Genomic DNA, 22,583 nt, shown 5'->3' on the forward strand with positions numbered 1-22,583 from the left:
AGAGAAAGGTGGTCTAGGGATACTGGACCTAGAACGCTTTGCAAGGGCGATGCGGTTGCGGTGGCTGTGGCTAAGATGGAAGCAAAGGGAAAGGTCTTGGAATAAACTTGATCTTCCTTGTGACAACAGAGATAAGGAATTCTTCGCGGCATCCACAGTAGTAACAATTGGTAATGGGGAGATGGCTAGTTTTTGGACATCGTCTTGGATCGATGGGCGTACTCCCAAGAATATTGCGCCGACATTGTTCAAAAAAGCGAAAAGGAAAAAAATTATGGTACAAAAGGCCTTATAGGACAACCGTTGGATATCTCATATCACCCCATTACTAACTCCACAAGAAATAAATGAATATGTGTCGTTGTGGGAAGTTGTTGGTCAAATTCAACTGGAAGATAGTATCTACTGGCGTTGGACGTCGGATGGTGAATACACAGCTAAGAGCGCTTACAACATCCAATTTCAAGGGGCATTCAGTAAACTGAAACTTATGCCAATTTGGAAGGCGGAGGTGGAACCCAAATGCAAATTTTTTGCCTGGACTTTGTTACACAAGAAGATTCTTACTGCCAACAACTTGTTGAAACGACATTGGCCACACGACCCAATTTGCAAGCTCTGTGGATGCGAACCGGAGACTCCAACACACTTATGCAAGGATTGCTTCTTCTCAAAACAAGTTTGGTCTATCTTGAAGCAATGGCTCGGTCTTTCAGTACTTGTTTCAGTCACGCAAAACGGATCCCCACATAAACACTGGCGTAGATGCCGCTCTAAGATTGAAGTTAGCCAGAGAAAAGTTTTCGACGGTATTATGATCTATTTTTTGTGGAACATTTGGAAGGAAAATAAATAGAAGAACTTTTCATAACACGGCCCTGCAACCAAGACAAGTAGCACTCCTGTGCAAAGAAGACATAGAACAAAATCAGTTGGCAAATGGATCAGATGGCCAAGCCGTTTAGTTTTAGTCGAGTTTTGCGGGCGGGGGTATTTGTGGTCCAGGGTGCCTTTCAAGGAGGCTTTTACCTGTGTACCCTTAAAAAAGATGTCACACTTCTGCGTACCCCTCAAAAGTTGGTCGTCACCTATATGCCCTCGCTTGAACTTTTCTTTTCCCTCACGCCATTCCGTCGGCATTCTGTTAGGTGTTGACCGTCTGGCGGCTCTGACATGTGGGACCGGACTAGAAAAATACCATCCTTGCCCTGGATCATTGCAATGAGCGCTGGAGGGGCCATATTTTCAAGCCTGTCGGTCCTTTGATTGAACGTGCGCTGGAGGGGCCATTGCAATGAGGACTACTGGAGGGGACATGTGGGACAGGCGCTGGATCATTGCCCGACGCACGTACACATATTTTCAAGAAATGAACTGCAGGGCCATGCATGCACGTACACGTACTACTGAGCACAGTACTTTGATTGAACGTACTACTGTTGTTTATTAACCTGTATACTGTTGGTGCACTGGTACGGTGTATGCTTTTTTTTTCGATGTCGATTCGTCTGTTTACATGTTCAATTAATTTCGACAGTGCAACAGTGCGACAGTGCACGACATGCATGCTAGCTGTTTTACTGGCGTATGGATGCACACGTACGTGCCCTCGGATCCGAGTCCAGCAAAGCAAAATGTGAAAGGCAGATGCCAGATGATCAGTTGCGTCAGGTATGTGGTAGCTCTGGTGCCTAGTAGCTCTACGTGCAGTGACACAAATAAATGTATCACTGTGTTGTCTCTAAAAAAATGACGAGAATTCTAATCGCAAAATTTATCTAGCAGTAATAGCTTGTCTGGTAGCGTGTGTGATGCGTCTTCCATCCATCATGTGAATACGGACGACGAGCGAGAGTCGACAGAGGGACGTCGTCTGCCGCATCTGTACAGTCGTTTCCGTTTCAGATTTTAATGAGGATGAGCTGTCCAGTTTCGCATTTCCTGTGTAGCCTGGACCATTTGCGTACATCACCTGGTATACTCCTACTACTCCATAGTCCATACGGTTCATGGCCGCCCGTATACGGCATTTGTCCTGTACGGCTGTACTCGACTGGCTCGATTCATGGCCGGTTGCTGAAGTGGTATGTATGTGTGGACGTCACTAGCTTTTGATGCCATCAGAGATGACATGTCAAGACTGCACCTTTTGGGTAAAATTAACGAAGGTGGTGTTCCTGGATTAACTATACACCAAGCTGACTCCCAACTATTTTATGTTCCTAGTATACTCCTACTAAGGTGGTGTTGTTCCAAAGTTTCAGAAAAAAAAGAAGTGCTGCTTCAAAATACGCTTATCATTTAGCTGCATGATTTTCACTGCTACTACTCCGTAGTAGAAACAGTTAAAGGTTGGTCCTAAAGATTACTGGTGCCAAATGGAAGGCGATGTGATTAAAAAATCAGGGAGGATGCTATGCTTGGTTGCCTTTATTTTACTACTACTCTGCCAAGAAGAAAGGACGTACTACTCCACGGTGCTTCCCTGCTCCGTTGGACTCTTGCGTGCGACAAACGTGGTAGTGGTACTATTTCAATTCCGTTCCAAAAAAAAAAAAGAACGTAAAACGATGCTACAAAGTGCGTCAGCAGTGATGAGCGCGAACTGGAAACAGCCGTAAAGTTTCGGTCGCAGGGAGTATAGCGAAGCACGCGGCAGCGGAGACATCGAACCTCTCGGCTCGTGGCATTTGCGTGGCTCGTGTACGGTTCCGGCGGGAAGGAAGTTGCACAGCCAACCAAATCCCCGCGGCAATCGGATCTACAGTACCGGTGCAAAAGATCTTCCAGTCCGAGGTGGATGGAGTGCAAAAGCACAGTACGGTACGCGGGGCCTTCTTCATCGGACAGGGAAAAGGCGAAAACGGCGTGCTTGTCAGACTCTGCTACCTTTCACAGTGGCCGAGTGGCGTGACGAGGCAAGATGCATCCACCTGGCCTGGCAATGGCACAGAGGAAACGAAAAAATTCAGACACCCATATAAGTCTAAGGGCAAATGGGTCATTCTCCAGAGCCGTTACCCACCGTTACGAGTAAATGTCGACGGAATGGCATGAGGGAAAAGAAAAGTTCGAGCGAGGGCATATAGGTGACGACCAACTTTTGAGGGATACGCAGGAGTGTGATATCTTTTTTAAGGGTATACAGGTAAAAGCCTCCCTTTCAGGACCCTCCTTGTGAGTTTAGAGTAGACAGTTTATGTTGTTTTTCCAATTTTGCTAGTAGTTTGCAGTTGGGTGGTTGGCTTGGGTGTCATGTTAGTTGTGGCCTTTAGCCTATGTTTCTCTTTGTAAATCCTGTTTTTCCTCCTTTTCCTCGTCTAACAGAAATCCGGCAAGGTTGTTGTCGCCTTTCTAAAAAAAAACTGTATCACAGAGTGGCTTTTGCCATCTTAGAAAAGGACATTTGAGGCCTTCATTTTCTACGGAGGAGCAAGAAGAATCCACAGGTATCAGGACGATCATATGAGTGGTTAGTACCGAAAGTAATCCTTCCACAGAAAAGTCCACGAGGTAGTGGAGGACCAGGACTCAGAGATGAAACCCGAGCCGGCCAAGTCTTGCTGGGGGAAGGGAAAATGCCACTTTCCTTTACGTCCAATCTTGCTGCTCGATTTCGTCTTCATGATTCCCGTTGAAAGCATGAAAATGTAGCATATTTGCACCGCAAGTTTTCACGTTTGCACTACTATAAGACTCTAAGAGTCATCAGATACGCATAAATCGCGAAGCGTGCAGGTGGCAGGTCGAGTCTTGTTGAGCCTGAACTCCAAAGCATGGCCCGGGCCCAAACTGTGCGGATGTGGCCTCCCCAAACCAAAGCAAGCGGAGCCTGACGCTCGGCGTTCACAGGACGAGAGCCCATGGCACCACGTTTCAGAGTTCTGGCGGCTGCCAGGCAGGGACGGTGGTTGGCGCAAAGCACCAAAACCATAAGAGAGACAGGGCGCGTGATCTCAAGACGGCACTGCAGGAGGGCACAGCGGTTCAGGCGCCAACCGGGGGAGGCTGAGCTGAGCTCCAGAAAGCTCACAGGCTCACATCACACACAGACACATGCGCCGGCCACTGCCCACTGCTCGGCACGCGCGATAGCCGCTACGTGCTCCTGCACCTGCCTCTGCCTCTGCCTCTGCCTGCGCGGCTCCGGCCTCTGTCCCGCGTTGGCCCTTGGAGGCGGCTGGAGGCAACCCCTGTGGGAGCCGGGCGGCCTTGAGATCCTGAGAAGCTGCGTACTGCACCCACCTACTACTGCTCTAGGCGTCCTCGGACCTCGCATCGCCGGTCTCCGGCAGCTGTTGCCAAACCGGGAAGTGAAGCATCAAATGAAAGCATCCATGCATCCTCCTGGCGTCTCACCGGTTACTTGGCCATTGGAAAACGCCATGCGCCACGCGCCTTGTTAATTGGACTAGTACAGCGATTACCACAGGCCACAGCTGCTGCCTGCCGCCTCTCTGTGGCTAGGCCAATCATTTAGTCTGAGACTACTGCATTTTCCACCGGTTACTCTTGCATCACGAATGGTTTAACATAATCTTGCTGCTGGGTTTATTAATGTAACCAAAGATCTGCTTATATATTTTTGTACTAACTATTAGTGAGGGGATTGTGGATTGGTCATTGTGATTTTATTCATTTTTTTGTCTGAATTGAGAGCTGGGAATGGAGGGACTCTTGTGTTTATTAGTTCTGAGTTCTGACTTTGTGCTATGACTTTTTGACTTTATTCAGAGAGAGAAAACGATGCAAGTAAAACTTGCCCTTACGGTTATTAAAAGAAGACAGTGCAGTGTCTGCTATAGCCAGTAGAGGCCATTTGGGACGCGATTCCCATATAACCGCAGGGGTTGGTGACATGCTGTCAAGAAACACTTCGATTTGCATTCGCATCAAAAGTAGTTTGTCCTAGTGACCCTTCAGCACAACACGGTCACGGCATTTACCGAAGGGTTGCACATGTGTAATGTATCCAATTAATTAGAACTCTGATGAGAAGCCCAACCAACCCTTAGGCTATTTTCAACGACACCACCTAAAATACAAAACTCATTCGTATTTTGGGTAGCGCTACAGGCAAAAGGTTCAATACCTATTCGGCATCTTCTCCAACAACCAGACTCAAAAGAGAATACTTTTTACAAATGAGTTTCCAGGAGAGAGGATACCCATATTTAGGTTGTATCTCTCGCAACCCAAAATAGGTCTCCTGCTGATTTTGGATCTCTCACTGCCTATTTTAGGTTGGAGACGGCTTTACCGAAACAACAGTCTGAAATTCCGAACAGCCGGCTACTTGTTTCAGGAAAAAAAAAAGAAATAGAGCTCTGAATAGTCCAGCTAGCGCTATGCGATTGCGACTTGATATTAGCGGTTGCTATCTACTCGGGAAAGCTAAAATATCGTGCAGGGAGGTACCGCAGCCAGTCGGCCATGCAAGCGACGCCGCCGTTTGGAGCATGGAAAAGAAACACACGAAAAATCCAGTAGAACACCAGCCGAACGCACCATGTTTCCCATTTCCAGCCCCCCTGCGCGTGTGGTGACGCCAACACACACACTCTCTCTCTCTCTCTCGTGATTTTTGTATACATGTGCCGCCCACTGTGTGCATGCATAGGTCCCGTTTAGATTCCAAAATTTTTCACCCCAAAATATCACATCAAATCTTGCGGTACATGCATGGAGTACTAAATGTAGACGAAAAACAAAACTAATTGCACAGTTGGGTGAGAAATCGCGAGACGAAACTTTCGAACCTAATTAGTCTATAATTAGACACTAATTGTCAAATACAAACGAAAGTGCTACAGTAGCCAAAACCAAAATTTTTTGCCAACTAAACGCGCCCATATTGCATAGTACCAGGAGTCATGCAGTAGTGAAGTACCAGGAGTCTACTCGCGCGTCTCTTCATTCCTGTCGTGCTCTTTGGTCCGATGGTATCCATAATAATGATAAATATATAAATACCCCTGTCTACTAAACCCCGCACCACTACTACCTCCCGGAGTCTACTCGCGCGCCTCTTCATTCCTGGCGTGCTCTGTCGTCCGTCCCTATATAAACCCCGCACCTCTACTACCTCCCCACCTTCCAAGTTCCAAGACCAGATGCCCCTCTGAGCTTCCAATTAGCCTCGAGCTCTGGTCAAAACAACCGTCTCCGCAACTCGTGCTGGTTCGAGTACCCTCGCAACGACAATGGCGGCCTCTGTTGATCGGCACCTGGCTCCGCACCCGTGGCCGGGCAATGCTCCTCCCAAGAGCTTCGACATGTTCCACTCCGGCGGCCCAGGAGTCAAGCGCCGCGCCGGCTCCGACTCCGAGGACGAAGACAGCATCCCCCCGGACTGGCGGTCGCTGTACCGCCCGCGGCTCGAGGTGGAGCCGCCCGTCCACGACCCGCGCGACGAGGCCACCTCCGACGCGTGGGTGCGTCGCCACCCGGCGCTGGTCCGGCTCACGGGTAAGCACCCCTTCAACTCGGAGCCTCCGGTGCCGCGGCTGATGGCGCACGGCTTCATCACCCCGGCGCCGCTCCACTACGTGCGCAACCACGGGCCCGTCCCGAGGGCGGACTGGTTGACCTGGACCGTGGAGGTGACGGGGCTCGTGAGGCGCCCCGCCAAGCTCACCATGGAGCAGCTGGTGACGGAGTTCGAGGCCGTGGAGCTCCCCGTGACACTGGTGTGCGCGGGCAACCGGCGCAAGGAGCAGAACATGGTGCGCCAGACCGTCGGCTTCAACTGGGGCCCCGGGGCCATCTCCACGTCCGTGTGGCGCGGCGCGCGGCTCCGTGACGTGCTGCGCCGGTGCGGCGTCATGGGCGCAGCGGACGGCGCCGCCAACGTGTGCTTCGAGGGAGCCGAGGACCTCCCGGGGGGCGGCGGCTGCAAGTACGGCACCAGCCTGCGGCGAGGGGTGGCCATGGACCCCGCGCGCGACGTCATCCTCGCCTACATGCAGAACGGGGAGCCGCTGGCGCCCGACCACGGCTTCCCCGTGCGCGTCATCGTGCCGGGCTTCATCGGCGGCCGCATGGTCAAGTGGCTCAAGCGGATCGTCGTCGCGTCCAGCGAGTCCGAGAGCTACTACCACTACCGGGACAACCGTGTGCTGCCGTCCCACGTCGACGCCGAGCTCGCCAATGCCGAAGGTATGTATGCCTCGCTCATCGATTGTTTCTTCTGGTCGCCGACGAGCGCACGGGCGAAATGTGTTTTTTTTTATGGTTTCGTGCAGCGTGGTGGTACAAGCCGGAGTACATGATAAACGAGCTGAACATCAACTCGGTGATCACCACGCCGGGACACGACGAGGTGCTGCCCATCAACGCCCTGACGACGCAGCGGCCGTATACGATCAAGGGATATGCATACTCCGGTGAGTCAAACAACGCATCATCACCCGTGCCGACGCCGCGCCGCCGCCTCATGTGAATCTTTTCGTATTTCCTATGCGCATATACTCCGAATTTAGGAGGAGGGATCCGAATTTAGTTTGAGCTCGGGCTCTCTCCATGTAAAAGCCCAGTCAAGAACCAACGTTTTGGGCTTCTGTTGGGCCTTCCTCTTTCTTTTTCTCGTTTCCTTACCTTCCGCGTGGTGATGATTCTGCTGGCAGGTGGCGGCCGGAAAGTTACACGGGTTGAGGTGACCCTGGACGACGGCGAGACGTGGCAGGTGTGCTCGCTCGACCACCCGGAGCGCCCAACCAAGTACGGCAAGTACTGGTGCTGGTGCTTCTGGTCCGTCGACGTCGAGGTGCTCGGCGTGCTCGGGGCCAAGGAAATCGCCGTCCGCGCCTGGGACGAGGCCATGAACACCCAGCCGGAGAAGCTCATCTGGAACCTCATGGTGAGTTACCGCTTCATCGTGGCGTCGTTCCGATGCTTGTCCTCCACGGCTGTGTTAGCTTAAATGCACGCACGTGCGGCTGTTCCTGCGCGCACAGGGCATGATGAACAACTGCTGGTTCCGGGTGAAGATCAACGCGTGCCGGCCGCACAAGGGCGAGATCGGCATGGTGTTCGAGCACCCGACGCAGCCGGGCAACCAGGCGGGCGGCTGGATGGCGCGGCAGAAGCACCTCGAGACGTCGGAGAGCGCGCAGGGCACGCTGAAGAAGAGCACGTCCACGCCCTTCATGAACACCGCCACCGCGCAGTACACCATGTCCGAGGTGCGCCGCCACACGTCCCCGGACTCCGCATGGATCATCGTGCACGGCCACATCTACGACTGCACGGGCTTCCTCAAGGACCACCCCGGCGGCGCCGACAGCATCCTCATCAACGCCGGCACCGACTGCACCGAGGAGTTCGACGCCATCCACTCGGACAAAGCCCGCGGCCTCCTCGAGATGTACCGCGTCGGCGAGCTCGTCGTCACTGGCAGCGACTGCTCCCCACAGAACAGCCACGCCGACCTCAGGGCCATCGACGAGGCCCCTGCTGCTGCCGCGCCGGCGCCGCTGCCGGTGTCGACCGTCGCGCTCTCCAACCCGCGGGAGAAGGTCAGGTGCCGGCTCGTTGACAAGAAGAGCCTATCCTACAACGTGCGCCTCTTCCGGTTCGCGCTGCCCTCGCCGGACCAGAAGCTCGGCCTTCCCGTCGGCAGGCACGTGTACGTGTGCGCGTCGATAGACGGCAAGCTCTGCATGCGCGCGTACACGCCCACGAGCCCCGTCGACGAGGTCGGCCACGTCGAGCTCCTGATCAAGATATATTTCAAGGACGAGGACCCCAAGTACCCTAACGGCGGGCTCATGTCGCAGTACCTGGACTCCCTGCCGCTCGGCGCGACCATTGACATCAAGGGGCCCATAGGGCACATCGAGTACGCCGGCCGCGGCGGCTTCGTGGTGAACGGCGCGCGCCGGTTCGCGCGCAGGCTCGCCATGGTCTCTGGCGGGACGGGCATCACGCCGGTGTACCAGGTGATCCAGGCCGTGCTGAGGGACCATCCCGACGACGACACGGAGATGCACCTCGTGTACGCGAACCGGACGGAGGACGACATGCTCCTGCGGGACGAGATCGACCGCTGGGCTGCCGCGCACCCGGCGCGGCTCAAGGTGTGGTACGTGGTGAGCAAGGTGGCGCGCCCGGAGGACGGGTGGGCGTACGGCGTGGGGAGAGTGGACGAGCAGGTCATGAGGGAGCACCTGCCTTTGGGAGACAGCGAGACGCTTGCGCTCGTGTGCGGGCCGCCGGCGATGATCGAGCGCACGGTGCGCCCGGGCCTGGAGAAGATGGGGTACGACCTCGACAAAGCTTGCCTTGTCTTCTGACCTGAAGCTTTAACAGCTAACGGATGTCGTACAAGATGCAACTGTACATAGAAATACTGCGGGCCTGCTTGGTTGGTGACCAAAATTTGCCACGCCTAATCTTCGGTAAAACTATGTCTGTCAAAGAAAGTGTGGCGATCAAAATTAAAGTCACACTTGTGACAAGGTTTGGCATGAAAATGAGTCTATGACATGTGTGGTAGGGTGCTAAGAAAGTTTGGCTTATCATAGATGTGGCAATGAACCAGACAACTGCCGAAGAAACTGTGACACGATGAACCTTTGGCGTGATAGGTTTTAGTCACCAATCAGACAGACCCGCGTCTTAGAGCCCTAGTAACGCGTCGATCTAGCTAGAAACACTCTATCGAGTTCTTGTAATAATAGCGAGTTAAAGTAGTTTGTAACTGGCCATGGAAGTTCATACTAGCTGGTGCCATGGCCGTCTTGTCATGAGATGTATTGGTCCTACAGCGCAATAAAAAAACCCGAAGGCCATTGCAATTGCTTGGTGAGATTCGCTCTCCTGCAGGCTCACCAACATGGACGGCGGTGTGCACGGCCACCTGTGATGCCTCGTCCCGTTCTACCAAGCCAACGGGACGCCTGCACCACCTCTTTCTGGCTGATGTATGGCATGGTGACGAAAAATAGTTCAACCCTTAGGTCACATTAGAAAAAGCAAACCTTGCTTAAAAAAAGCAAACCTATAAGCTTGATCTCAATTCATGCAAAAGCCCACTCAATCCTCAAAAGAGCCCAGCGAGAAAGCCCAATTCTCAGAATCGCAAAAAAAAAGAAAGAAAGCCCAATTCTCAGTCTTGCAGGCACGCCTCCTACTCCAATCGAAAACTGATAGTCCGGCAACGGCCGCTTCCAGTCCCAACCTCCAAGTCCCAGCTCCGAAATACGAGCAAAGTCGCCTTTTCCCGCCCATTCCCACCCCGAGATCCGACCGCAAATTTTCCCCAATTTGGCTTCTCCGCTCATCCACTCTCGTCCCCGTCCTCCTACGCCGGCCTCCACTCTCGTCCCCGTCCTCCTATGCTGGCAATGGAGGCCGCCGCCGCCGACCTCGTCGCTGCCCTCTCGTCCCCGTCCTCCTACGCTGGCCTCCACTCTCGCTTCGCCGCCTACCTACAGCCCTTCACCCCCTACCTGTCTAGCTCAAACCCTAACCCCAAGCCACCGCAGAAGAGGGCGACGAAGAACAAGCAGCCGCCGCCTCCCGACGCGGCCACCCTCCGCCCCCTCGCGAAGCGATTCCTCCCGTTTCTCAGCCGCGCGCTCCACCTCCTCCCGCCGCTCGTCCGCGCGAGTCCTGGCTCGGGCGACAAGAGCGGCGAGGCCGCCGACGAACTGTTTGAGATCTACGGCCTCCTCTTGGACTGCCTACAGGCCATATCACCCTGCCTCGCGGGGAAGCCCTACTCCGTGTTGCTCCATCGCGGCCGCTTCGTCTGCTGCCTCGAGTCTCGCGGCCACCTCGCACGCGCCAATGCGGAGGCTGCGGCTACCCTCGACGCCCTCCGCTCCGCGCTCTCTCCACCCACCACGAGCACCAAGTCGCGACGTGGTGCTGCAAGCGTTGATTCGGTCCTCCTTCCGGACCCTGGCAGCGCTGGGGAGGCTGGCACGGATCCTGAAGTCACCGTACTTGCGGTCGAGCTCACTTCCTGCCTTGCCAATTGTTCCAGCAAGGTCAAGGTGAAGGAACCTGCCCCTTACGAACGACTTATCAGCCTTTTCAAGCAGCTAAAACCATGGCTTCGGTGAGATCACCAATTTTGTTTTAGGATTCATCAAATAAGAGAGATACTGAGTGGGCTTATCAGGAATTTATGTTTGTGTGCAGTATTCTTACTAATGAAGCCAGGAGGAAGTATCTCCCGCTGCTTGTGAATGGCATGAGCCGGTGCACATTTTTTCTGGTTTCTGAGTCTTCATTTTTCAGTAGTGATCTAGTTCATGGGTTCTGTCGACACACAGTGCAAGAATGTGTGAAAGAGGGCATGATCGAGCATTTTCCAGCAGTATGTGTCATTATGAAATTGATTTCCTTATCGATGTTCTGCAAATTGGAGCCTTAGATTGTTCGGTTAATTTTGATACTGTTTTTCCCTGGCTGCAGATTGCTCGCAAGATTTGCTCTTCTGTAGATCTGAGTTGGGGAGGGAGCACACAGCTTTTGCTCTACGTGCTAGAAACTGTCACTGATTCTGTTGTATGTGTAAAGGTAATCTCCTTCTACTCATGCTACTGGAAGTCTGTTGTAATTCCTCTGCTGTGCTCCTTTCAATTGTTATGAGTAGCACTGTTATTCACTACAGGGGCTCTAGGGCTGAATAAATACACGTAAAGGTCTATGCAGATATACAAAAACCTCCTCCTTATACAACTAGCAAATACTAGGCATGAAGATATAATAGGTCATTAATCAGGAGTAATATAAATTGGCTTTTGCACATGCGGGACAAATGATATTTTTTTGCTCATAACATTAACGAATTTTGTGCAGGATATGTATTCGTATGGACACTTAAAACATCTACAAATGCACCCAGTGAAAAATGTTGAATTTCACCAAACTTCAGAAGCATGTTACATCATGGCATCATGCTAAATTTAACAGTTACAGTGATTAATGGCAAACGCCAAAAGAACATGCAATGAATTGCCAAACTTAAAAACAAAAACGATACATTGCTTGTGCTAAACTGATGTGTAGGTCATCAGTTTCAAAATTTTGAATATAAGTACGGTTCTGTAGTTTTGGAGATGTGTGAGTGGAGAGATGTGCAGATGTTGTGGAATGCTCTGAAATTTTAGTTGAGCTTCTGCATAGATTCAACTTGTAAACAATCTTAAGAGCCCTGTTTTTCAGCATCTTGTATACATTGGATTAGACTCCTATGTATAGTTGTAGGATTACTGTCGACAGAATATACTCGGCAGTCCACCGAGGGGCATCCCGCGATGGTAGATTTGTCGGTGGGGGTGCGCGTAATCAGGAACCGGATGGTGACACAAGGCGCAGAGACAGCGATTTAGACAGGTTCGGGCCGTCTGATCGACGTAATACCCTACGTCCTGTGTCTTTGGTGTATTGTATTGAATACATGATGTCGAGTAGAGGACCCCTGCCTCTCCTTATATACTCTGGAGGGGCAGGGTTACAAGTAAAGTATCCTATTTGGTACTATACAATGTCTTGCGGTGCACGCCGAGCAGCGCCGTGCACGCCTTGATCTTGTGGGCCGGGCCACCTCCGATGGTGCGGCCCACGTCTTGGGGGCCATACCCCCACAGTTAGTCCCCGAGCCTGACAGTAGGTGACGCAGTCACGTGGTGCCAGGGTCATAAAGTAGAAGACCAGCCGAGCAGGCAGCCAGTCCCCGGGCGTAGCCTCGAGATGAGAACAAGCACATTCACCGCAAGGTGAAGTGTGCCCACTTAGTCCCCGAGCCTGCTGGAAGATGAAGAATGAATCTTGTAGCAGGGTCAAAGAAGTCTGAAAGCTTGCCGACGTCGTCTGACATACGCGTATCAAGACCCCAGACGTGCTGCCCAAGATCAGCACCCTGATCCGAATAGCATGGAGCAGCTTGATAGCACACCGACGAGACGTAGCAAGATCCGAGCAGCAAGGGAGTCCCCGGCGTCGCTGGCGATGACCGAGCACCGAGGAGCGAGGAGTCCCTGGCGTCGCTGTCGATGACCGAGCACCGAGGAGCGAGGAGTCCCCGGCGTAGGCGGCGATGTCCGAGCACCGAGGAGTCCCCGACGTCGCTGGCGATGACCAAGCACCGAGGAGCTAGGAGTCCCCGGCGTCGCTGGCGATGACCGAGCACCAAGGAGCGAGGAGTCCCCGGCGTCGCTAGCGATGACCGAGCATCGAGGAGCGAGGAGTCCCCGGCGTCGCTGTCGATGACCGAGCACCGAGGAGCGAGGAGTCGCCGGCGTAGGCGGCGATGTTTGAGCACCGAGGAGTCCCCGACGTCGCTGGCGATGACCGAGCACCGAGGAGCGAGGAGTCCCCCGGCGTCGCTGGCGATGACCGAGCACCGAGGAGTCCCGCCTCCTACGCTCCTCGGTGCTCGGACATCGCCGCCTACGCCGGGGACTCCTCGCTCCTCGGTGCTCGGTCATCGACAAGCGACGCCAGGGACTCCTCGCTCCTCGGTGCTCGGTCATCGCCAGCGACGCCGGGGACTCCCTTGCTGCTCGGATCTTGCTACGTCTCGTCGGTGTGCTATCAAGCTTCTCCATGCTATTCGGATCAGGGTGCTGATCTTGGGCAGCACGTCTGGGGTCTTGATACGCGTATGTCAGACGACGTCGGCAAGCTTTCAGACTTCTTTGACCCTGCTACAAGATTCATTCTTCATCTTCCAGCAGGCTCGGGGACTAAGTGGGCACACTTCACCTTGCGGTGAATGTGCTTGTTCTCATCTCGAGGCTACGCCCGGGGACTGGCTGCCTGCTCGGCTGGTCTTCTACTTTATGACCCTGGCACCACGTGACTGCGTCACCTACTGTCAGGCTCGGGGACTAACTGTGGGGGTATGGCCCCCAAGACGTGGGCCGCACCATCGGAGGTGGCCCGGCCCACAAGATCAAGGCGTGCACGGCGCTGCTCGGCGTGCACCGCAAGACATTGTATAGTACCAAATAGGATACTTTACTTGTAACCCTGCCCCTCCAGAGTATATAAGGAGAGGCAGGGGTCCTCTACTCGACATCATGTATTCAATACAATACACCAAAGACACAGGACGTAGGGTATTACGTCGATCAGACGGCCCGAACCTGTCTAAATCGCTGTCTCTGCGCCTTGTGTCACCATCCGGTTCCTGATTACGCGCACCCCCACCGACAAATCTACCATCGCGGGATGCCCCTCGGTGGACTGCCGAGCATATTCTGTCGACAATTACTTTGTTCCAACTATACCATATTACAGCACCACTATCTTAGTGTTAGAATTCAGTACTTAATCAGTTATTTTTTGTAGTGTTGAGACTTAATTTGGCCTTCATGTACTATAGGGGTGTTGTTTAAGTAATCTTGATTTCCTTCTTTGTCTTGTTATATTTTATGATTCCGAATTTCTGATGAGATAGGTCATTGTGTAATGTGTACAGATATAATTGAGTAATATGGTGTAGATTTCTGATGTGCTTATGCATCCCATTTATTAGTTGTATTGAGCTCACCACCTACTTAATGTTCTCTGCTCTTGATCCCATCACACTAATAAGTTCATCAAGATATAGATAATGGCTAATGGGTCTTTTATCATCAAGACATTATTGCCTGTTGTATGTAATGTAAACCATTTTCAGGATGATTTACCGAAATCTGTAAATGAGCTTCCAGTATTTGTGGCGTATTTTTGTCGGTTCGTTCTTTCTGCCAAACGGGATTTATCTGTTGGCACATCAGAACTACTTTATAAACAAAGTGGTTATTTCTCTGAGGTACATTGCTGTATTATCTTTTTAAGCACTGAATTCCCATTAAGCATACCATGTTGGTGCACATTTGTTTTGATTTGTGTAAATTCATGCGATGTATAGGTTTCCTCTCCTACTGCATCAATGCTTCGTCTTTATGCGACTGGGTTATACTTGAGTGCCCAGCAAGCAGAAAGTGAAATACCACCCTATTTATCTGTGGCTATTCCCAAGGATCAAAAGTACATACATGCTTTAGAGAAAGCTCTTGGCACATTAGCACGATGGCCACATGATAATACATCTTTGGTCACATACTTGGATTCTTTGGAGTTTATTAGCAAGGTATTATCACAGCAAGTGGATACACTTGGAAGAACTTCTCTGAAGGAAAACCAACCCATTATTCTGGTAACATGAACTATTTCTTGACAGCACTGCATCAGTTTGTCGATTCCAGCTTCGCGTATTTTAGGTAGGTCCATAAGATAAAGTATTGGCACTGTAATTAGTGAAATGCCAGAACCTTTATTGATGCATGCTTACTGTACAAGATGTTTTGTCATTTGTGCTGTAACAGCTGTATGCAAATGTCTCAAGGAGACAACGAGAGACAGCATGAACAACATGGAACCTTACTGACAGTCCTTGTATCCGCGATTAAATTTTCCTTTGTTACCAAGAAAGATGTCCAGGTATTCTAGTGTGTTTACATTGCCATTGCGCCTAGTGCAATTACAAAATCCCTGGTTATATCATGCTGTTAATATTTATGCCGAGAATTAATATTTTGTTAAGATATAGTGATCAGTAAATCTGCTTGGTTATATACAGTTGCTAGTTGTTGAAAATGGCCGTTGAGTCGTTTGCTGTTACTAGCTCTGTATCACTATCCTTATTGTCCATTAACACCTTTTGCTTGCATAGTCCAGAAGAGCTTGGGTTTCGTCGTCCGTGCCATTTCAAGTAAATGGTTAGCGCCTGAGGAGCTCAAATTCTTGATACCTTCACTTAGCAACATTGGAGTGACACTTCATAATATTGAACATGTTAAAGAGGTATTCCTTCTAAGTTTCCTTTTCTTCTATTTTTTTTAGGACAACCCCTTCTGAGCTGCCATTGAAGTGAATATTGCTGTCTCTCCTTCAGGCACCAAAGGCTTTAGAACTGTGCTGCCAAACAATATGGCGCATGTTAGGCTTTCTTACTGTAGACTATCCTCAAGGCCAAAGGAAACAACATTTTGATGGATATCATTTTGGATGCATTTGCAAGGATTGCAAAGATGGTTGACACTCTACGTAGATGTGGCACAGAAATAGAAACAACACTTGGGATTGTTGCGAAGAGCTTGTCTGAATTGTTGTCTGACTGCGATAATTCTGAATATTTCAAAGGTTCTTTTATACTGATCAAGGCATGGGTTAAGGTACAGACTAAAAACAATTCTGCTTTTTTTAAACACTTATTATGTTAGTGTAACTTATATTCTGTTTCTTAAATTATAGGCCTGTACACAAAGAGTTTGGGGATAATAAGGTGGATGGTGCTCCACTTCTCTATCCCTCTCTTTTGAAAATTGGTCTCCATGGACAACTAAGCTGATAGGCTTAATAGTAGAGCAGGTACCATATTTTATTTGTGTTTGATTAAGGCCCTGTTTAGATCCCACCCAAAATCTAAAAATTTTCAAGATTCCCCGTCACATCAAATCTTGCGGCACATGCATGAAGCATAAATGTAGGTAAAAAGAATAACTAATTGCACAGTTTGCCTGTAATTGGCGAGACGAATCTTTTAAGCCTAAATAGTCCATAATTGGACAATTTTTGTCAAATACAAACGAAAGTGCTACAGTAGCCAAAAGCCAAAAAATTCGCATCTAAACGGGGCCTAAATTAGGTGTATCTGTAGTTTTCTGTTGTTGGAATTAATGCCAAGCCATTGACAAATGTCCTGAGGCTCAAGCAATTTCAATGGATTGCTCAAGCACAAGAGGCTTTTGACAACCTCAAAGTTGCCATGACAACAACACCTATCCTGGCATTGCCAGATTTCCAGAAACAGTTTCAGGTAGAGACTGATGCTTGTGCAGAGGGGATTGGGGCTGTCCTGATACAGCAGGGACAATCAATAGCCTACCTCAGCAAAGCCTTGGGAGAAAAGCATAATGTCGGTGCAGAAAGTGACCAACATGTAAATATTTGTAGTTTTGCTGTACGTTGTGATTGAAGGTGGCGTAGCACTCAATGACACAGGGTTTATACCGGTTCAGGCAACGTGCCCTACGTCCACTTTGAGTCGGTCGGTGACTTTATTCTTGAGCCCAGGTGCTCGAAGTTTGCAGTGGGGTTACAAACGAGAAGGAGAAAGATAGGCGGTACAAGAGGTCCGATCGGACTCTGGACTGAAGGGCCGAGAGTGACGGGAGCCCCGCTACGTGTTGAGTGTTCGAGTGTGTGCTTGGTATAGCTTTAGAGTGTCTAAAGTTACAGCGGGTGATTCAATGTAAGTGAACTGATCGATCTCTCTTTGTTTGGGAGATAGCGCATCCCCTTTTTTAGATGAAGGGGATGGCTTTACAAGTGAGAGGGAGAGAGTGCGTATGTTACTAAGTCTTGTTGCCCATGCCGACGGGTACAAGATGATGGTAGGCGCCCACAATACTGTTTAATGTCTGATGCACGTGGGAGGTTGCGTTGTCTTCTTCCGGCATAGCAGATGTCGGTGGCTGTTATACTATTGATGCCCAGAGGCATGTGATGGGGTTTTACCGCGTTAGCCTGGTAAGGTAAATGTCGGTGCCCACAATACTATTGATGCCTAGAGGCATGTGGGGGGAGCCTTACCGTGTTTGTCTGGTATGGGAGTTGATGGCGCCCACAGCACTGTTATGGAAAATGTCAGCGCCTACAATACTGCTTGGGTTCTGTCGTGCCGGAGGATAGCAGGGTACTGTCTGGCAGGTGCACAGGGTGCGGTCCCTGGTGTTGCGGTTTGACTTGTGCGCCTTGCCCTACTTTTCTCCGTCCGTTTCCTGGTCCTTACCGAGCGGGCGTCCCTAGTCGGTTGGTCCTAGTCGGTTCTGATTGCGCTAGTCGGAGAGGAGCTGTAAGCAGAGGTTTAGCGTTTTCCCGGTCGGAGAAGCGGGTTGGAGTCAGAAGTGGTGTTTTGGCTAGGCCTTTCGGTCGGAGAGGCCATCCAAAGACAGGCAGGAGACCAAAGCGAGCGCTCCGGTCGAAGAGGCGGGCCGGAAGCGGAAGCGGACGTCATTCCTCCTCGACCAGGCCTTTCGGTCGGAGATTGGATTGTCCTTTTGGCCTGTCGTTTAGGTACTTGGGCCAGCCCAAGAGTTGCGCGTTGGTTCGCAACGTTGTCTGCTGGGCCGAGCCTTTGCTGGGAAGCTGGTCCATGAGGGACCCTGAGTTTATGAACCCAACAGGAGCCCCCAAGCCCCGGACAATTCAGGTAGAATTATCTGGGGGATTTTTGTCTTGACGGCGAGTGTGCGTGAGCGCACCCGCGGGTGTAGCCCCCGAGCCCCTGAGCGATTCAGGCAGAATCATCTAGGGGATTTTTCGTGTTGCCAGCGGGGGAGGTTTTGTTTCGTCAGCTGGTGCGCGCGAGCGCACCCGTGGGTGTAGCCCCCGGGTGATTCGGGCAGAATCGTCTGGGGACTATTTTATCAGCGGGCGTGTGTGCGTGCATTTTAGTCGAGACAAAGTTGTCAACCAAGGTGTCATGCGTAGCTAAGGCAGTTTTTTAGGGATCGGGCGAGTCGGAGCTCGCGGATCCTAGCATCGGGTGCAGCCGAGGGGTCGGTTAAGGCGGACTTGCGGATCCGTCGTGCGTAGCTGAGGCAATTAGTTTAGAGATCGAGCGAGATGGAGCTCGTGTATCCTAGCGTCGGTGCGATCGGGGCAGTTAGTTTAGGGATCGGGCGAGATGGAGCTCGCGGATCCTAACGTCGGTGCACCCCACGCAGCCGAGGCAGTTAGTTTTTAGGGATCGAGCGAGACGGAGCTCACGGATCCTGGCATCGGTGCAGCCCATGTAGCTGAGGCAGTTAGTTTAGGGATTGGGCGAGACAGAGCTCGTGGATCCCGGCGTCAATGCAGCCCACGCAGCCGAGGCGGTTAGTTTAGGGATTGGGCGAGACAGAGCTCATGGATCCTAGCGTCGGTGCAGCCCACACACCCAAGACAGTTAGTTTAGGGATCGGGCAAGATGGAGCTCACGGATCCTGGCATCGGTGTAGCCCACGCAGCCAAGGCAGTTAGTTTAGGGATCGGGCGAGACGGAGCTCGTGAATCCTGGCGTCGGTGTAGCCCGCGCAGCCGAGACAGTTAGTTTAGGGATCGAGCGAGATGGAGCTCGTGGATCCTGGCGTCAGTGCAGCCCGCATAGCTAAGGTAGTTAGTTTAGAGATTGGGCGAGACGAAGCTCGTGGATCCTAGCGTTGATGCAGCCCAGGCAGTTAGTTGGGTGAGACATAGCTCACGGATCCTAGCGTCGGTGCAACCCGTGCAGCCGAGGTAGTTTTCAGGTGTCTTGAGTCCCTGAGCCCTTTTTGGGCTTGATAGGGGCCGGTTTGAGTTTTGTGCGTTACCCCATTCTCGGTTTCTCACAACCAGAGAGGCTGAGCTAATGTTGCTTGCCCGATGGCTCGGGCTCGAGTGACGTGTTCGGTGTGCTCGCTAATGGGTATGATCGAGTGAAATCTAGGTCCTTCGTTCGTGACGGGGTCAGCATAGCCCTCTTGTGACATTTCACTGCTCCTTAACCTGCAACCTAGTAGATGCCTGGGTTGTTCCGAAGATCGACCTGGGTGGACCACTGGCCTCCCCTTGATGGAGATTCTATGGGTTTGGCAGAGGTTTAGGATCAAACAAAAAGGTTGAGATACCCTGTCTGCTTTAGGGCAGACTAGACGAGGGCCGCTCGGGGCTCATCTACGTTTTCTCCCCTAGCTCTGTTTGATGCAAGGCGGCCTCGAGCCCTTCGTGGGCCAGCCTTCGAACCCCGGTCGGTCGTCGCTCATGTTGAATGAGGCAACTGTCGCTTCATGACACAACATGAAGCATTGTGATGCATTTAACTGCATACGCAATGCTTTAGCCCCCGAGCCCTCGAGCGATTCGGGGTAGAATCGTTTGGGGCGCGAGTGTATGAAATGAATACGTGTATGGATGTATGAATGATTATAAAGAAAGAGCGGGGGTCGGTAATGTTACCTTGATGACTCGAGTGATGGGATTTGAGGAGCTCCAATCGGAAATGTCCGACTAGGATCTGTGCTCGTCGTTCATGACAGAGTTGGCATGACCCACATGGGGCGTCCCTTTGCTCCTTACTTGTCTCTTGGTGTTTTCCTAAGTTGTCCGATCAACCTAGGAAGCCCGTTGGTCTCTCCTGACAGAGATCCCATCGCTTGGGCCTTTCTAAGTCCTGCCTGGGAAGGCGGAGGGCCACCTACACATAGTGGCACCTTGTTTCTTATGCTCGGCATGCAGTAGTGGTGGGCCATACCCATGCCATGTCCTGTCTGACTAGGCGTCGTTCTGTCGAGCAGGGTGCGTCTTATCGGTCAGGGCATGTCCCATCGTATCCCGTCCACATTGAATGGGGAAGGGAGAGGGTTTTTTGCCCCCATTGTTTCACCTTTCTCCGATCGTTGCGCCTTTCCCAACTATTGTGCCCCTTTCTTTAAGTAAAAGAAGGGAGAGGGCTTTCGCCCTGTTCCTTCGCCTATTCCTTATCTGTCGTCTCTTCTATTTCTTCCTTCTTGCCAAGTGTGTCTGAGTGCCACGACGGTTCCTAGGAGAGAAAAGGGGAGAGCGAGGGAGAGGGGAAAACTCACAAATCCATTCACGAATCTGGAGCGAAATGTCAGGCTAGAGGTCATCCGTTGTGAGGGAGTCGGTGCTAGAGGCCTTCGTCGAGAAGGGGTTTCTGCCGCCGAAAGAGGTGGCGCACTGGAGGGCTCCCGAGAGGGAGGATTTCCCGCAACCCCAGGACGGAGAGGTCATTTCCTTCCTCGCCTTCCATGAGCATAGGTTAGGATACCCCATGCACTGGTTCCTGCATGGGCTCCTTAATGAGTGGGGTTTGGAGCTGTAGCACCTCAATCCGACTAGGGTGCTGCATATCATTGACTTCATCATCGTGTGTGAGGCCTTCCTTAGGATGGAGCTGCACGTGGATTTTTTTGGCAAATGTTCTCCGGGCGAACTTTGTCGATGGGGAATCCACCTGAGGCCACGCTGGTAGGAGGCTTTGCGCTGTAGAAGAAATCAAGCGCGGGGGGCTCGTACCTCGTGTATACCCCTTGCGATTCCAATTGGGGGGTGGCACGAAGAATGGTTCTACATTAGGAACACGGTGGAGGCGTCATTCCCTCATTTCACCGATAGGAGGCTAGAGAGACTGGACAACTAGTCATAGGGCCCTGCCAGTCGGTAGAAGAAGAAGGTGGAGATCATCGAGGCGGAGCTCTAGAAGCTTGTGCGGAGTGGCCTTGATGGGGTATGGGTGTTCCACACACTCTTCCGCCGTCGGGTTGCTCCGCTGGCGGAGAGGACGCAACTGATGTGGAAGTATAACAGCCCGATGGACCCTAACCGTGTGTTGCTGGAGGAGCTACCGAACGACAAGGTCTGAAGTCGCCTTGATTGGGTGCTGCAGTTTAAGCCCAAAGAGAAGGTCGATGGAAAGCCCGAACCTCTTAATGCCGCGATGGTGTCCAAACTGGTATGCTCCCCTTTCTTTACTCCGTGTTCTTTTCCCCTATTTTTATTTTGAGTCGCCTGTTGCGTAGGGACTTGAAGCTTACAAGTCTCGGCCGCACCTTTGAAGGGGGCGGAGGGCGCAGCTCGGCTGGCCACCTAGAAGGAGGTGGTGGATGCCAAGAAGAAGAAAGCCAAGGAGGCTTGGTGGAAGTATGAGAAGGAGAAGGAGATCACCCAACGCGTGAAGGCCGGGGAAAATAGGAGCAACGTTGAGTCAGAGCTCGAGTCAGAGGCCCCCATAGAGGTGGGGGATGACATGATTTTCTCTGAGGAGGAGGAAAGTTAGGAGGTCATTATGACCTCGATAGAGCATTGTGATCCTGTGGCCATGTCTGTTGGTGGCGAGCAGGGGGTAGAGACACATGGCGATGTTCTCACACCGAGAAAGCATGCTACGAGTGTAGACACTGTCGGCGAATGGGAGGCGAAGCTGACGCGGTCACTGCATCCTTCGGCGGCGTCACCAGTCTCATCCCCGCCTGTTGTGGACGTGTCGGGACAAACCTAACGATTGAAGGAGTGGGCTCGTACCCACACGTCATTAGGGTCAGCACCAGCGTGCGACCCACAACAGGAGGATGCCTCGCTAGCTAGAGCAGCTGGCGCGCCCTAAGCCGAAGGTCATGGTGTTTCACAAGCTGTGCTGGAGCCAGTTGGGTTGACTCCCCTAGTTAAAGCGAGGGGGCATGGGTCGTGGCCTAGGAGCGGTCCTCGCCCTATGGGCCCATTGTCGTCGGGTTGGGGCTTCAGAGTCGTATCGCTTACATCTCGGTATGCCTTTTTTTGTTTCTTTTTGATCTTGCTGTTGAGTTTTTTGGAGTATGATTGACCTGTGCTTTTTCAACAGCGATCGGATGCTAATGAGGCTGAGCATCGCCCCAACTCCCATGCAGGAGGTTTGGAGGCCCACCTTGCAGCGCGTCGCGGCGAGCGGCGGGGAGAGCAGGGTGGTGGCAGCGGATCCTTCCCTTCTAGGGGCGGCGCCCCTTGGATCCATCCGTTTCCTGGTCCTTACCGAGCGAGCGTCTCCGGTCGGTTAGTCCCAG

The 22,583-nt window shown here is 52.0% G+C and overlaps 2 protein-coding genes across 2 annotated transcripts; both read left to right on the top strand.

Annotated features, from left to right (window-relative positions):
* The first annotated feature begins 6,083 nt into the window (after positions 1-6,083).
* On the top strand, positions 6,084-9,871 carry LOC136467840 (nitrate reductase [NAD(P)H]). Its single transcript, XM_066466631.1, has 4 exons — positions 6,084-7,158; positions 7,245-7,385; positions 7,626-7,858; positions 7,956-9,871. Exons 1-4 carry the CDS (start codon positions 6,204-6,206, stop codon positions 9,291-9,293), a joined length of 2,667 nt encoding a protein of 888 aa, XP_066322728.1. The 5' UTR covers positions 6,084-6,203; the 3' UTR covers positions 9,294-9,871.
* Positions 9,872-10,154: 283 nt separating this feature from the next.
* LOC136466193 (separase) lies at positions 10,155-15,391 on the top strand. Its single transcript, XM_066464628.1, has 7 exons — positions 10,155-11,065; positions 11,149-11,326; positions 11,425-11,529; positions 14,639-14,773; positions 14,873-15,094; positions 15,185-15,215; positions 15,330-15,391. Exons 1-7 carry the CDS (start codon positions 10,338-10,340, stop codon positions 15,389-15,391), a joined length of 1,461 nt encoding a protein of 486 aa, XP_066320725.1. The 5' UTR covers positions 10,155-10,337.
* Positions 15,392-22,583: the final 7,192 nt, after the last annotated feature.

This window comes from Miscanthus floridulus, chromosome 7, assembly GCF_019320115.1.
Source record: "Miscanthus floridulus cultivar M001 chromosome 7, ASM1932011v1, whole genome shotgun sequence".
NCBI classification, from domain to species: Eukaryota; Viridiplantae; Streptophyta; class Magnoliopsida; order Poales; family Poaceae; genus Miscanthus; species Miscanthus floridulus.